Source organism: Sus scrofa, chromosome 3 (assembly GCF_054392235.1).
Source record: "Sus scrofa isolate SSC_HxYL_T2T_F1_AM1 chromosome 3, Sscrofa_HxYL_maternal_Yorkshire_Landrace_v2.0, whole genome shotgun sequence".
NCBI classification, from domain to species: Eukaryota; Metazoa; Chordata; class Mammalia; order Artiodactyla; family Suidae; genus Sus; species Sus scrofa.
Window position 1 is genome coordinate 27,784,965 of NC_139385.1, and position 16,595 is coordinate 27,801,559.

The following is a 16,595-nucleotide window of genomic DNA, read 5'->3' on the forward strand; positions in this document are numbered from 1 at the left end:
ATCTTTCAAGGGAAAATAATCAGGCACTTATGCCCTAAGTGCTTAATTTATACGTCTGATCTTAGCGGCTTCTCACAATGACCTCATGAGCTGGGTGTATTATTTCTCCCATTTGAATGACAAAGCAACTGACACTCCAGTAGACTGGATTCCCACGCCTGGTGAACTGTAAAACTTGGGCTTGGGAGTTCCTGGCGTGGTGCAGCAGAAACAAATCTGACTAGTATCCATGAGGATGCGGGTTTGACCCCTGGCCTCGCTCAGTGGGTTAAGGATCCAGCGTTGCCGTGAGCTGTGGTATAGGTCGCAGATGTGGCTCGGATCCTGTGCAGATGGGGCTGTGGTGTAGGCTGGCAGCTGCAGCTCCGATTCAACCCCTAGCCTGGGAACTTCCATATGCGGCAGGTGTGGCCCTAAAAAGCAAAAACAAAACAAAACAAAACAAAACAAAACCCAACCAACCAACCAAACAAAAACCCAAAAAACCAAAACCAAAACCCCAAAACTTGGGTTTTTAGGAGAAATCAAAGGCTCTTTGCATGTGGTTGGTTCCCCAGGGGTATCTGTGGCCTTGGCTTGGTCAGGAAGAGTTTAGGGGATAGCAAGGAAATTGGGCCAAGCCTTGACATTTGGGTAAGATTAGGGTGGGAGGAAAGAAGGGGCCGTGAGGTCCTGCTTAGCACTACAAGTAATAATATTAATGACAGCTTCCCAGCACCTCCCAGGTGCTCAAGCTCTGTGCCGACGGCTTCCAGTCACCACTCAGTATTCTTTCATCTTCACGACAGCACTTTGAGGCCTCAGAAATGATTATTCTCATTTTCCCACGTAAACACACTGGGTCCAGAGAAACGGTTATTTGCCAGAGCTCACACAGCAAAGGAGCAGAGTCGTGCTTTGAACAGATCAACCTGACCTGGAGTCTTGAAGCTCCATCTTCCACAGTTTCTTCTTGTTTTCACCCTAATGTGCGGCCAATTTGGGCTTCTGTCTGCTATAAGTTTTGATCAAAGTAGGAGTGGTGATCAGAGCAAACATATGAAGTTTTGGGTTTTTTCTTTTTTTTTTAGTGGTGGAAAATGGAGTCTTTCAAGGTATGGATAATAGGACATTGTCAGTTGGAATGCGACTATTTTCAAAAACCTAGCTCATGAAGTGCCCAGTGTGGCTTAGCAGGCTAAGAACCCAACTAGTATCCATGAGGATGTGGGTTTGATCCCTGGCTTTGCTCAGTGGGTTAAGGATCCAGCATGGCCACAAGCTGCGGTATCAGTCGAAGAGGCAGCTGGGATCTGGCATTGCGGTGGCTGGGGTGTAGGCTGGCTCTGATTGACCCCAGCCTGGGAACGTCCATATGCCACAGGTGTGGTCCTAAAAAGAAAACCCACAACCCCCCAAAAACCTAGCTCACTTTCCAGGGAAGCAGGAAGAAGCCAAGCAAAGAAAAACCCCTGCAGCCCTCATGCGAGGTTCAGCCCACTCCCGCAGGCTGAGCTCGGGTGCCCAAAGCCAGCCAGGCAGACAGCTGGACTTAATCACTGATCCAATTTCTGATCCCCTCCCAGACACATACCCCCCGGGGCCTGAAGTTCAGGAGGAAGCATTTGGCGGTTCACTCAAGCATCACCCCTTCTATGGAATATCAACCTTGAAGAAAAAGCCCACGTGGGCCTCAGCCTCCTCCACTCAGCAAGGTCCCCAAACCCAAGAGTGAGAAAGTCACCCTCGTTCATCCTGAAGGTTATGGGTCTGAAATTAATAGAAATCTGCTCTACCAGGGAGACTGCTAATTGGAGCTGAAGCTCAATGCAGCTGACCTGGAAAACCCTCTCCTCCATGACCCACTTAGAGCCCCAGCTGCCCAGACAGGCAGAGATGTGAAGAGGAAGGTCTTGAACATGAATCGAGTGCCTACTCTGTGCCAACCCCACCCAAGGAGCTTTCTCTGACAAGACTTCATTGAAGACGTGTCACAATTCTGCTCAGTGAGGACGATGAGGTCATTTTGAGAGGAACAGAAGCCTGGAGACGCAAAGTAACTTGCTCGGACCATGCACCAAGGAAGTGGAAGGGTTGACATTTGCAAAAGGTCTTGATCTCCACAATCCCCCACTTTAGGAGTTCCCTGGCGGCACCGTGGGTTAAGGACCCAGCGTTGTCCCCGCTGTGGCTCAGGTTGCGGCTGTGGTGCAGGTCGGATTCCCCGCCCCAGGAATTTCTGCATGCTGCCCACACAATCGCCGTTCCCCTAATCCCCCACCTTTAAAATTCCCATCTTGGGGGATGCCCACTCAAATATCAAAAAGAGGCTGGCATGTAACATAGCAGTGCCAGCATTAGAAATAGCAGGAGTAATAACCCAAGTTTTCTGGGGTTTTTTTTTTTTTTGGTCTTTTGTCTTTTTTAGGGCAGCGCCCATGGCCTATGGAAGTTCCCAGGCTAGGGATCTAATAGGAGCTGTAGCTGCCAACCTACACCATAGCTCACGGCAACACCAGATCCTTAACCCACTGAGCGAGGCCGGGATAGAACCCAAGTCCTCATGGATACTAGTCATACCCAAGGGTTTTGACTCTGTTCTAAGTGATTTCCTTGTATTAACTCATCTAATGGTCAGAAAACCCTATGTGCAGTTCCATATGCATGTCTGCAGCACCCCGAGGATCTAGGACCTGCAGCCCTGGCTCTATGCACACACACAGGTGGGCTTGCTCCAACCTTGAGAACGTGCCGGTGCCACTGACGGGTGGGGGGAAAAAACTTCATAAAGGCACCATCCCTGGGCTGTGTTCTTTCTCTGAGGGTCTCACAAAACACCTTTCACACTTTCATCAGAGTTGAAAAGACCTAAATAGACATTTCTCCAAAGAAGACACACAGATGGCCAGAAGGCACATGAAAAAATGCTCACCATCACTAATTAGTGGAGAAATTCGAATCAAAACTACAATGAGGTACCACTTCACACCAGTCTTCTGATGTGGCTAATGGCCATCATTAACAAGCCTACACGTAACAAATGTGGGAGAGGGTGTGGAGAAAAGGGAACCCTCCTGCACTGGTAGTGGGAATGTAAATTGGTACAACCACTATGGAGAACAGTATGGAGGGTCCTCAGAAAATGAAATATAGAACTAGCAATATGATCCAGCAATCCCACTCCTGGGCATATATCTGGACCAAACTTTCATTCAAAAAGATACATGCGCCCCTATGGTCACTGCAGCACTGTTCACAACAGCCAAGATATGGAAACCACGTAAATGTCCATCCACAGATGAATGGATTAAGAACCTCTGGTACAGATACACAATGGAATACAACTCAGCCCTAAAAAAGAACAAGATAATGCCATTCGCAGCAATAGGGATGCAACTAGAGATTCTCATACTCAGCAAAGTTAAGTCAGAAAGAGAAAGACAAGTACCATAGGATATCACTTATCTACAGACTCTAAAATATGGCACAAATGAACCTATCTACAAAACAGAAACAGACTCACAGACACACAGAATGGACTTATGGTTGCCAAGGGGGGAGGGAGGTGGTATGGACAGAGAGTTTGGAGTTAGTAGATGCAAATTATTATATTTAGAATGGATAAGCAATGAGGTCCCACTGTACAGCTGTCTATATATCCAGTCTCCCAGGATAGACCATGTTGGAAGAAAATATAAGAAAACGAATATATATCTGTATGACTGGGTTATTAAGCTGTACACCAGAAACTGACTCAACACTGTAAATCAACTATACCACAATAAAAAAATAAATTAAAAAAAAGTTCCCACATTTGGATAACATACTTAAAGGCAGTAGTTTTCAAGTGACATGGGGACTTTTTCACAACACAGATGCCCAGACATAACCTCTGGGGTGAGGCTGGGGTGTGTGCCTTCTGAAAAGGCACTTCAGGTCAACCAAGAGGGGCGGACCACTGATCTCCAAGGACTTATCTGGGTCACACGTCCTGGCCAAACACAAGATGCATCACAAGCAACCCTTCCCCCCAAATACGTGTCCTGTTTTGCTCACAGGTACAATTCGCACACACTGAAACCTACAACCGTGGGAGCTTTTCAGCCATTTGTGGGTCGGGGGGGTGGGGGTGGGAAGAGTGGGGGCTTTGGGGACTTTCAATTTGGGTCAATTTAGCTGAAGAATCTCTTAAACGGAATACTGCTTGATACTTTCTTAGGACAAAAGCCGCATTACTCTTAGGATCAACTAAACACATCGGCCCCACCGCGGAACGAGGCTCACAGATTCGTGCCTCAGACCTCTCACGCACCCTCCCCTGGGTGCCAGCTCTTTGGCAAAGAGCTGGGCTTCCTACCTTGGTCATTCCATAAGCCTTCCCCTGTGCCAGCCTAGAGACTGGAGCCCAGCCAGCAGCAAGATGCTACTGCAGGCAGGCAGGCCTCTGTGATGCTTCTGGGCACATCAGGAAAAAAAACTCCCTTTCCTCTGGGAGGCAGCAGATCTGTACCAGGCTCTCTGGTTAGCAAATGGGGCAGAGGGTGGCTGCATGGCCCTTCCTTCCCTGGGCGGGGCGTCCTTGTGCAGGGCACGACCTGCACCCCTGTATGGGGTAGTCCTGGCCGCACGCTTTCAGAGGTTCACTCACCCCTTTGCAGATGGCCACGGCTTCCTTGGACATGGACTTTGGATATGCCACGTTGTGTTCCATGATGGACTGGAAAAGTTCATCCTCATCCTCGCCTTCAAAGGGTGCCTGTGGGGCAGAGGATAGGGTGGGAGAAGAATGCCTGCCCTGTACTCCCCGCCTCGCCCCGGGTGCCTCAACCTGCTCCCTGGGATCCACCTGCAGGCCAGGCTCCGGGCTGACAGGCAGAAGAGAAGGAAGAAACAGCCAACACACTAGGGTAACCCCAAGGTCACAAAAGTCACAGAGGTTCAGATCTAGGAGCTGGTAGCAAGCTGGCCCTTTCTCTTTTAAGAAACCATGAGGATGGGGGTGGGAGAGGGCTTTTCCTTACAAATCACTTAAAATTCAATTACCTGCCCAGCCAACATTTCATACAGCAGGACTCCAAATGCCCACCAATCCACGGACTTCCCATAGGGCTGATAAGCAATTATCTGGAAAACAGAAGGCTTTCGGTCAGGGAGGCCTGTGGCTTCTTGCAGCGGCTGGAGACTGGATATGGCGCTTCTTTTACAAAGAGAGTGGCACCCTGGGAGGGGGCAGGGGTGGGGTGGAGGGACAGTTCTCCCTTTGCCTGTCACCTGCCTATTGTGAATGACTAAATTGGCTCTCATAGTCCCAGATGGGACCACTTTCTATAAGAGGGAGCAGGGGGAGTTCCCGTCGTGGCACAGTGGTTCACGAATCCGACTAGGAACCATGAGGTTGTGGGTTCGATCCCTGGCCTTGCTTAGTGGGTTAAGGATCCAGCGTTGCCGTGAGCTGTGGTGTAGGTGCCAGACGTGGCTCGGATCCCAAGTGGCTGTGGCTGTGGTCGGCAGCTACAGCTCTGATTAGACCACGAGCCTGGGAACCTCCATATGCTGCAGGTGCGGCCCTAAAAGGATGGAAAAAAAAAGTTCAATAGTTAAAAAAAAAAGAGAGAGAGAGAGGGAGAGTAAACAGGGAGCCCAGGGTCCACCCAAGATGATTCTTTATTTTAGGAAGATGGGTATCCTTTACGGAGAGGCCCCTGCAGGCTGGAAAAGCATCTGTGGATATTGCATTGCCTCTTCAAAGCACTTAGTACAATGCAGTATGTTTAATTTTAATACAGTGAGCGTGGCATTTTAAAGAAGAAAAACAGTCTTTGATCCTCATTACAAAAGTAATAACATTTACACAACAATGCGAATAGGCTTAACCCTACTGAACTGCAGGCTTAGCAATGGTTAAGACGGCAATGCCGTTTTTTGGGTTTTGTTTTTTTTTTTGCCACAATTAAAAACATTTTTATACTTTGTGGTACAGTAGAAGATTGACAGAATGCTGTAAACCAGCTATCATGGAACAAATAAAAACCATTTGAAAACAACATTTTTAACTTCAGAAATGGGATAGTGTTTATTACTCTTTTACTATTTATTTTAAAATATAGGTCAGTTAAGGGAATGCAAATAAAATCACCCATAATCCTTTATCAAGAGAAAAATTATGTGGAGTTCCTGTTGTGGCTCAGCGGTAATGAATCCGACTAGGATCTAAGAGGATGCGGGTTCGATCCCTGGCCTGGCTCATTGGGTTAAGGACTGGTGCTGCCTTGAGCTGGGGTGTAGGCCGGCAGCTGCAGCACCAATTTGACCCCTAGCCTGGGAACTTCCATGTGCCACAGGTGTGGCCCTAAAAAAAAAAAAAAAAAAAAAAAAAAAAAAAAAGCGAGAAAAACATTGCGATTGCTCTTGGGTCTGTTTCCTTCTAGATTTTTTTTGTGTTAACATATATTAAACTCTGTGTGTATGTACGTGTTTTACATAAACGCTTTTTTATGTAAAAAAAAATTTATTCATTTGAAATTTCCATGCCGTCAACATAATCAGCTTTTCCCTCTGCATAACATTCCACTGGATGGATATACCAAAGTCTAGTTCATTGATTTCCAATTGATTAGGTTTCTTCTGGTACTAAATACATATCCTTGTAATCAGCTATGGGGACATTTGATTCCTTTTTTTTTTTAAGATAAACTCCTAGATGTAGAATTGGTGGATCAAGTAGTATACATAGTTTCAAGTGTTTCGATACTTATTATCAAATTGCCAAAGCATGGCCAAGTCTAGCATAGCTGTGTTGACCATCTATTGGGAAGCAGGGGTGAAAACTAACTGTAGCAAAGGGATTAGAAGTTGATACAGAGCAGAAGTTAAGGGCTCAGGACTGAGGGCTGGACAGTCTTTGGAATCGTTTTTTGGTTTTTTTTTTGCTTTTTTAGGGCCACATGTGCATATGGAAGTTCCCAGACTAGGGGTCCCATAGGAGCTGCAGCTGCTGGTCTACACCGCAGTCACAGCCACATGGGACCTGAGTCATGTCAGCAACCTACACCACAGATCAAGGCAATGCTGGATCCTTAACCCACTAAGCAAGGCCAGGGGTTGAACCTGCAACCTCATGGATACTAGTTGGGTTTGTTACCACTGAGCCACTGAACCCCTAGGCTTGGAATCGTGACCGCTGTTTCCACTGTGTGACCTCAGGGGTAAGTCATTTAATTTCCGTAAGTCTGTTTTCCCATCTACAGAACAAAGTTTATAATAATATCTATGGCATCAGGTTTCGTGAGGATGAAAGAGACATATGTGTCTCTCACACATGATGCCCTCAAAATGTCAGCTCTGACTTGGAAGTTCTCGGATTGAGTGATGGCTTGGCTGAGTCGCCAAAGGTGTCTGAGCAAACTTGGTTAGAAAGTAACCATCCATTTATCCAACTCCATTGCCCAGCGTGGCTTCTGCCCTGAAAACAGAAATGCCCTCTGAGATCTGATGGCAAGGGACCCGAAGGAGCAGCTTTCTGCGAGAACACTTATTGAAAGTGTTTTCACACTTTTAAGGCACTTCATGTCTTATTCGGATCCTCCTGACAACCTAACAAGTTAATCCTTTTACAAAGAGAAATAGAGCCTGGGAGGTGAAAGATGTTGCCAGAAGAGATGGGGTGAGCTAATAGCAAAGCAAGGGGATGCCCGACCTGCAGCTTATTCCTTATTGGCAGGCTGGGCTGTGGGCTGGAGGAGGACACAGGAGCACAACTGGGGGCTTGTACTTGTCTGCATCAGGGGCCCCCCCGGAACTTTGGAAAGCCACACATGTGGGGAGGGGGTGGGGGGAGCACCCTGCAGAGATTCTAGTTCCGTTGATCTAGGGTGATACCTGGGCATCTTACTTTATATTATTTTATTTTTATATTATTTTCACTTCATTTCATTTTTGTCTTTTTAGGGCCACACCCATGGCATATGGAGGTTCCCAGGCTAGGCGTCGAATCAGAGCTGCAGCTGCCAGCCTACACCATAACCACAGCAATGCAGGATCCAAGCCACGTCTGCGACCTACACCACAGCTCACGGCAACGCCGGATCCTTAGCCCACTGACCGAGGCTAGGGACAGAACCCATGTCCTCATGGATACTAGTTGGTTCATTAACCACTGAGCCTCGATGGGAACTCCTGGGCCTCTCCATTTTAAAAGCTCCCCAGGCGACTCGAAAGGGCAGCAGAACTTGTGAACCAGAGATCAGTGAACTCATAGGGGGATCAAGGAATTGTGTCTGATGTCCTAACAAAAGGACGATACAGCAAGGGGCGCCTCCTCAGGGAAATTCCACTGGGTTCTAATAAAGCATTCCTTTGTTTAAAGGATGATTTTTCAATTACTCAAATAATACACACAAACATGTACATTTACTTTGTGAAAAATTTTAATAATATAGAGATTAAGCTGAATTTCCCTTTGCAACAGCCTTATCCTCCGAGGTAACTGATATAAAAATCAGTCTGTAATTTTCCAGATTTCCTCTGCTTTTACATGCATATCTACATACTCATAAGAAACATACTGCAGTGTTCTGTGTATTTTTTTATTTTATTTTATTTGTCTTTTTGCCATTTCCTAGGCCACTCCTGTGGCATATGGAGGTTCCCAGGTTAGGGGTGCAATCGGAGCTGTAGCCACCGGCCTACACCAGAGCCACAGCAACACGGGATCCGAGCCTTGTCTGCGACCTACACTACAGCTCACGGCAACGCCGGATCTTTAATCCACTGAGCAAGGCCAGGGATCGAACCTGAAACCTCATGGTTCCTAGTCGATGTCGTTAACCACTGCGCCACGACAGGAACTCCCTGTGTATTTTTATTTTTCACAAATGGTATCATATTGTGTCTATCGCTCCATACCTGGGTTTTTTTCTCTCAACAATATCTCAAAGAGCTTTCCATAGCTGCATCTCTCTCTCACTCGCTTTTTGCAATGATACCTTGTATAGTATCCATATGATAAGTCACTCAGTCTCTTGTCTGTCCCTAGACTGGCAGGCTTTGTTCACGTTTGTACATACAGGTGTGCTCTGATCTTTGTAAGGGCTGTATAGTACTTCTTAATGGAAAATGCAGCATATTTTAGACAACCATGCCTTTACTAATGTCATGGAGGCTCTCTCCTCATTTTCACTATTAAAAATAGTGCTACAGGAGTTCCCGTCGTGGTGCAGTGGAAGCGAATCTGACCAGCAACCATGAGGACACAGGTTCAATCCCTGGCCTCGTTCAGTGGGTGAAGGATCCAGTGTTGCCGTGGGCTGTGGTGTAGGCTGCAGATGTGGCTCGGATCTGGCGTTGCTGTGGCTGTGGTATAGGCCTGCAGCTACAGCTCCGATTAGACCCCTAACCTGGGAACTTCCATATGCTGTGGGTGTGGCCCTAAAAAGCAAAAAAAAAAAAAAAGTGCTACACTGAAGAAAGGACTTTGAACACATACCCTTCCGTGTGTGTGTGTGTGTGTGTTGCAAACTAGGTTCCTAGAAGAGGAACTGTTTTGGTAACCGAATATGCAGGTTTGGTGCATAATTTTGTGTCAAGTTACTTTAGTGACCCAGGCCTTCCCATCATCACTGCTCCACGTCAAGTGACCGCCAGTCAAGGACAGAAGACTCCATGTCCAAGCTCTCAGTGCCTTTCCATAAAAAGCCAGTAACAGATGGCAAAACGCCACCTTTCTGAGCACCAATTCAGAGGAAAAAGAGAGGCAATCATCTGGCACAAATTCTCGTACCCGGACATGCTAGGGAAACCCATTCCGCCACTGACCGCGTCCTCTGGGAAGGGAGGGGGAGGCGCTAAAATAAATCTTTACACTTTCATTTCTATCTTCATCCTAGGAAGAAAAATCCTGAGCCTTTTAGAATTGCATACCACCACTACCTACGTATTAGGACACGGATCCTGTGTCATAGGTCAGACCAGGGAACCCCCCCCTTCCACCCCCCCTCTTTCTCTCTCTCTCTCTCTCCTCTTCACAAACATTTCAGGGTCATAATTAGGAGGTATCATATGGCTGGGAGCCATAGCAGCTTGATGAAGAATTTTTCTGATGTGCGGTGGATGGTTCTTTGGAGTTTTATTTAAATTTGCTCTCAAACCTTGATGTATTTTGGGCCTGAGCTTCTGGATGCGTGCTAAGTTAATCCGCATGTGTCATCTCAAGGGAGCAACTGAGAGGAGGGTAGAAGGACCAGCCTGAGTGTTTGCTGGTCCGCTACCGCCTGGACATTTTCCGGCCCTGAACGTGGCCATCTAGGACTCGGGAGTGACATCAAAACATCCACACGACACAGACACGCCGGAGGGGTCGGCATGAGCTCACCTCAGGGGCGATGTAGTCTGGGGTGCCACAGAAGGTCTTGGTCGTCACCCCATCCCAGATGTTTTCCTTACACATGCCAAAATCAGCGATCTTGATGTGGCCCTCGGAATCCAGCATCACATTGTCAAGTTTCAGGTCACTGCACAGACAGGATTTAGGGATTTCATGAAATGCTATTTAGTGCACGTCAACCGACGGCTGCTCCCTTATGTGCAAAACACTGAACCAGGTACGATGGGGGCACAGAGGGGAGTACCACTCAGCCCTTGCCATCCCATAGCTTATAATCTGCCAGGGAGATACCAGGGTCCGCACACCCCTGTGCTTTTCTTTTTTGACAGCGCCAACGGTGCCAAAGGTCTCAGGAGGACACAGTGAGACTGCAGATCTGAGAAGAGAGAGCCCCAGACCTAAACAAATGGCAGGACCTCCATGGATCCTAGGATCCAGAGCCCCTGCATCCAGGAGCAGCTTCAGAGATGACCCAGGCAACTTCAGGACCCTTTATATTTCATAGGAAGATATGTTTTTACAAAACCATTATTTAAAAAAATACCTCTGAAGATCATGCAGAAAAAAACTGATCAAAATGATCATATGGTGGTTTTTTTTTTTTTTTTTCTTTTATGACCACATCTGTGGCGTATGGAAGTTCCCGGGCTAGGGGTCGAAATGGAGCTGCAGGTGTTGGCTTACGCCACAGCCACAGCAATGCAGGATCTGAGCCATGGCTGCGACCTATGCCACAGCTTGTGGCAACTCCAGATCCTTAACCCACTGAGCGAGGCCAGGGATCCAACCTGCATCCTCATGGGCACTACATTGGGTTCTTAACCCACCGAGCCACAAGAGAAACTGCGGAAATGCCTCTTTTAAGGTAAGTTCGTTTGAATTGAGCTACTGTCATCATTTTAAACTAAAAGAAGGGAGCTCCCATTGTGGCGCCACAGAAACAAGTCCGACTAGTATCCATGAGGATGAGGGTTCAATCCCTGGCCTTGCTCAGTGGGTTAAGGATCTGGCATTGCCTTGACCTGTGGTGTAGGTCGCAGACTCAGCTCAGATCTCGTGTTGCTGTGGCTGTGGTGTAGGCCAGCAGCTGTAGCTCTGATTTGACCCCTAGCCTGAGAACCTCCATATGCCACAGGTGTGGCCCTAAAAAGGAATAAATAATAAATAAATAAATACATAAACTAAAAGGATACAACCTGAAAATACATTCTGGCATCTCCTATCTGTGTCTCTGAGTTCTCTTTATCCAAGAGGAGGCCCACTTGCACCCCATTGGTTACCAACAGCAATATTCCTTGGTCTCTGGTGCTGTCCGTGGTAACACCCACCTTCATGCTTAACTATAAGCCAAAGTGGTCTCTGAAGGCCAGCTTGGAACTTAGTCGAGGTGAACTCTGCAGCAACTTGCTTCACCTAAACATACCAGGTCTGAATGTGACTTAATTCACAGAGATCCATGACATTCCCCTTGGCTTGATCCCATGTCCCCAAACAGACAGCTGGGGCAACGATGGAAGTAAGGACCTCTTCATCTCTTATAGAAAAGGAGCTTCAGGTGATAAAAGCCAGCAGGTCATGTGGCTGGAGGATGCCCTGGCTATATTCAGTGTCACATAATAGCGGTTTTTTATTTATTTATCGATCTTTTAAGGGCCACACTTATGGCATATGGTAGTTCCCGGGCTAGGGGTTGAATCAGAGCTACAGCCACTGGCCTACGCCACAGCCACAGCCACGCCAGATCCGCACAGCTCACAGCAATGCCGGATCCTTAACCCACTGAGCCAGTCCATGGATCGAACCTGCGTCCTAATGGATGCTCATCAGATGCGTTTCCACTGTGCCACGATAGGAATGCCAATAGTAGTTTTTAAAAATACGTATATTTTTGGCTGCCCTGGAGGCATGTGGAACATCCCAGGCCAGGGATCAAACTCACACCACAGCCGCTACTGGAGCCACCGTGGTGACAATGCCAGATCCTTAACCCACTGTACCGCCAGAGAGCTCCCCACATGGTAGTGTGTGGAGAGTCCACTCCATTCTTTGTTTGATGTCAGAAATCCTTTTTGCTTCCAAAGGGGGCTGGGGCCGAGGATTTCAGGTTCAGAACTTCATCAGAGGCAATCAACACATGTCAACAGACTGTATTTTCATGCTTTTTTTTTTTTTTTGGTCTTTTTAAGGCTGCACCTGCGGCATATGGAGGTTCCCAGGCTAGGGGTCGAATCTGAGCTGTTGCTGCTGGCCTACACCACAGCCACAGCAACGTGGGATGTGAGTCGCATCTGCGACCTACATCACAGCTCACGGCAATGCTGGGGACCCACGGAGCAAGGCCAGGGATTGAACCTGCCACCTCATGGATACCAGTTGGATTCGTTTCTGCTGCGCCACAGCGGGAACTCCCTGTATTTTTATGATTTATGCATCTGGCTCCCACCACTGGAATATGCATGCGTTCTGCAAAGGCAGGGCTTTGTCTGTCTTCTTCATGCTGTATCCCCACCACCTAAAGCAGAGCTCAGCCCAAGGTAGGCTTCCAATAAACGTTTGTTGAATGAATGAATGAATGAATGAATGGACTTTCGTGACTCTTTGGGATCTTTTAAATAGCCCCTCACCCATGCCCAGCGCCCTCTGGAAGCCCATGCCCCTCGCCAGCCTCCCTTGCATAACAAACCAGCCCAAGCCTGTGCTGCAAGGCCATCTGCATCCATGTGGCGTAAGGGGGAATTGCACACTCAGGACTCACTGACAAATAGCAGCCTCGGGCTCAACAGTCTGCCTTGCATGAGATATAAAATGGGATGACTCATCCGGCTATGATCACACACTTGCTCCTCCAAACACGGGCAAATGCCAAGTCCTGAACTTAATCCTGTCTTTCAGGGCAAGCTACTCAGAGACCCATTTCCAAATTATAGTTACATAGCAAAAAAAGAAAAAACAGAAAAAAGAAGGAAACTTGTTTCATCCTAATACGATCGAGCACATTCTACCCGCCAAGATTCTTTGCTTGCTCCCCAAATGCGGGGTCCATGGGCAAGAGGAAGAAGCACTGGGTCCCCAGGGGTGAGCCTCCTCCTCTTAGAGCAAACGGCCTCACGTTTGAGGCTCCAGATCATCCCTGGAGGCAGAGGCCGTCAAGCTCTTCTATCATCACATAGAGCAGTCCAAACTTTGCCAGGGCAGTGGGCGAGGCTGCCTGGCAGAACACATGCCCAAGTTAGTACTGGAGGATTCCTCCCCCACCAGGGCTTCTAATTTTAAAAGCAGTTCAAGAGAGAGGCAGGGAAGGGAAGGCGCTGAAGGAGCCGAGGAGCTGGAAAGTACAGCAGCGTTTCACTTACCGGTAAATGATACCCTTGCTCTGCAAGAAGAACAGACCGATGGCAATTTCTGCAGCGTAAAATCTGAAATGAAAAGAAAAAAAAAAAAAAGCAATGGAGAAATTCAAGGACACCATATGCTTGGCAAGTCTCAGAATTCAATACATTATTGAATTGGGCAGAGGGCATGAATGTCCCACCGTGGATGGTCAGCCACACAGCTCATCAAGCCAAGTCTGAGAGTCTGGATGGATGACCAGGGTTTAGAGGGCTGCGAGGCTGCTCAAAGGACGAAATGGGGCAGGCAGAGGCTCGGCAACGGCTTAATGGGGAGGAGGCCATGGGATGTTATGAGCCGGCTGGAGAATGATCGTTTCAGACGCTTGCATGTGCAAGAATCTTCCAGGTAACAGCGAACATCTGTGGAAGGCTTACTATTGACCTTGTATCCTTGTGCGTCATCATCTGATTGTATCTTAATAACAATCCGACGAGGTGGTGCTACTTGTACCTCCCTGTGCCTCCAAAGAGGAAACTGAGGCTTAGCGACATGCAATAACTTGGCTGAGATTCTGGCACAGCCAGACTCGGCAACTGCATCTGGCTGAAGTGTAAGCTCTTCATGAAGACCCAGAATGAAGACGATTTTGAGAGAACCGGAAAGTCCAGCTATCCCACCCCTGTCGGGCAGGGCTTTGGGGAACCCCGTGAAGTGTCCTGACCATGGGTCTTGTGTGATCATCGAATGACGAGCAGTGGTTAATTTGATGTTAGATGTAAAAGAAGAGGCAGCCCATGGGAATTGTGCCAAGACACGGAAATGGCGGGATCTGGGAGCACGAGAAGGCAAAATCTGCCAGCATCAGTGCTCACGACCTTGGCAGGTGGGAAGAGAGGGGGCAAGGCTGAACTGAACAGGAGCTGGCCAGCCCTGATGAGACCCATGGGCTTCCTAGAGGGACCTCAAGAGCCTGACCGACTCCCTAGGACCAGTTAGCACTGCTGATCCTCTGATGCGCCACGCTCCTGGTCACCAACAGCAGGGAGAGACAGGTTGAAATGTGTGCTCTAAAAAGAAGACCAGCTGCCTTGCAGACGGAAGGGCACAGAACGGACTCAGCAGGGGAAACAGATTTCCAAAAGCCCAGAGCAGGCATCCCCACTCTGAGAGCCACGGAGCATAACCACGCTGCAACTTGAGCCTTCATCTCCTTGGAAGGAGGGATGTGTGTGTGTGTGTGTGTGTGTGTGTGTGTGTGTGTGTGTGTGTGTGTGTGTGTGAAAGAGAGAGAGAGAGAGAGAGAGAGAGAGAGGGAGAGAGAGAGGTATCTCAGAATAAGAGCAAAGAAGATCTGGGTCAGAATTCTGGATCTGCCTCACACTAGCTCTGTGACTTTGAGCAAGCCTCCATCACACTTGACCATGAGCAAACTCTGAGCCTGGCACATAGTTAGCACTCCATAAACATCCACAAAGGAAGACACCAAACCTACAATAATGTTCCCCAAGGAAGCTACAGGGCCTTTCCTTATGAGCCAGGGGCAAAACTCTGAAATAAAGAAACAGCTCTGGTTTTTCAAGATGCAAGTTCTTGGCTGGTGTCAGAAAAAGAAAGAAGTCTTCCATCGCAGCAGAATCCACCCCCACCCCCCTTTGCCCTGATGATGATATTTCTTATGAAGAAGAAGGTCCAAGAGGTTTAAAATCCCTATTCACCTAAGACCCCCAAGGAACTCACAACCCACCCATTTCTGCCCAGGGAAAAAGCCCAGCACAGGTTCTCACTTACACAGCGTGAGGCTCTTTGAAGCGGCCCACTTGCTGAATGTGGTACATGAGGTCGCCACCATTCACATACTCCATCACAAAGTACAGGCGGTCCTGGAAGAAGAGGGCAAAGAGCGAAGTCAGCCTCCTAGCGCGTCTCAGGTTCCAGGTGGAGAGCTGGGATTTATGGTCCCAACCAGCAAGGTTCCGGAGTTCCTATCAAAGGGGCTCAGCGGTGAGCGAATCGGACTAGCATCCATGAAGACGCAGGTTCGATACCTGGCCTCGCTCGGTGGGTTAAGGAGCAGCCGTTGTGGTGTGGGCCAGATGTGGCTCAGATCCTGCACTGCTGTGGCTGTGGTGGAGGCCAGCAGCTAGAGCTCCGATTCAACCCCTAGCCTGGGAACCTCCATGTGCCGCCCATGCGCACCCCTGCCTCCGGCCAAAAAAAAAAAAAAAAAAAAAAAACTAGCTGGGTTTCTGGGGGGAAGAATGGATTAGGAGTTTGGGACTGGCATATACACACTACTATATACAAAACCCATCAGTAACAAGGACCTACTACAGGCGAAATCTATTCAATACTGAGCCTCGACGGGGAAAGAATCTGCCTAATGAATGGATATATATGTATATATGGTTGATTCGCTGTGCTTATACCTGAAACTAACACAACATGGTAAGTCACCTATACTCCAAGAAAATTTATTTAAAAAATTAGAAAACTTAAAAAGTTGCAAAAATAGTACAAGGATATCCAGTGTATTCATCCCAGATGAACTGTTAACACTTGATCACATTTGTTTAATTATTCTCTCTCTTGTCCTATTCTTGCAACACCTAGGTATGCTTGACATTACTTCAAAATAAAAGGCCACAATTTTTTTTTCTTTTTTTCATTTTACTGCTGCATCTGCAGCCCATGGAAGTTCCCGTGCTAGGGATTGAATTTGGAGCTGCAGCTGCAGCCTACGCCACAGCCACAGCAACACCAGATCTGAGCCCCATCTGTGACCTATGCCGTGGGTAGCAGCAATACCAGATCCTTAACCCGCAGTGCGAGAACAGGGATCAAACTCACATTCTCACAGAGACTATGTCGGGTTCTTAAGCCACTGAGCCACACGGGAACTCCC

General features: G+C 47.9%; 1 protein-coding gene across 6 annotated transcripts in view; it reads right to left on the minus strand.

Annotated features, from left to right (window-relative positions):
- The window catches only part of PRKCB (protein kinase C beta), a 386,628-nt gene that overhangs the window by 34,526 nt on the left and 335,507 nt on the right, over positions 1-16,595 (minus strand). For 2 of the 6 annotated variants that reach the window (XM_021086460.2, XM_021086459.2), the window contains exons 11-15: positions 15,482-15,573; positions 13,714-13,776; positions 10,349-10,487; positions 5,023-5,103; positions 4,628-4,735 (exon numbers count right to left, since the gene is read on the minus strand). In XM_021086460.2, coding sequence (XP_020942119.1) covers positions 4,628-4,735; positions 5,023-5,103; positions 10,349-10,487; positions 13,714-13,776; positions 15,482-15,573 — 483 coding nt within the window. Of the gene's footprint in view, positions 1-4,627; positions 4,736-5,022; positions 5,104-10,348; positions 10,488-10,952; positions 11,448-12,690; positions 13,777-15,481; positions 15,574-16,595 lie in introns of those variants that run through there. The other 4 variants (XR_014840537.1, XR_014840535.1, XR_014840536.1 and 1 more) reach the window with 4 other exon arrangements.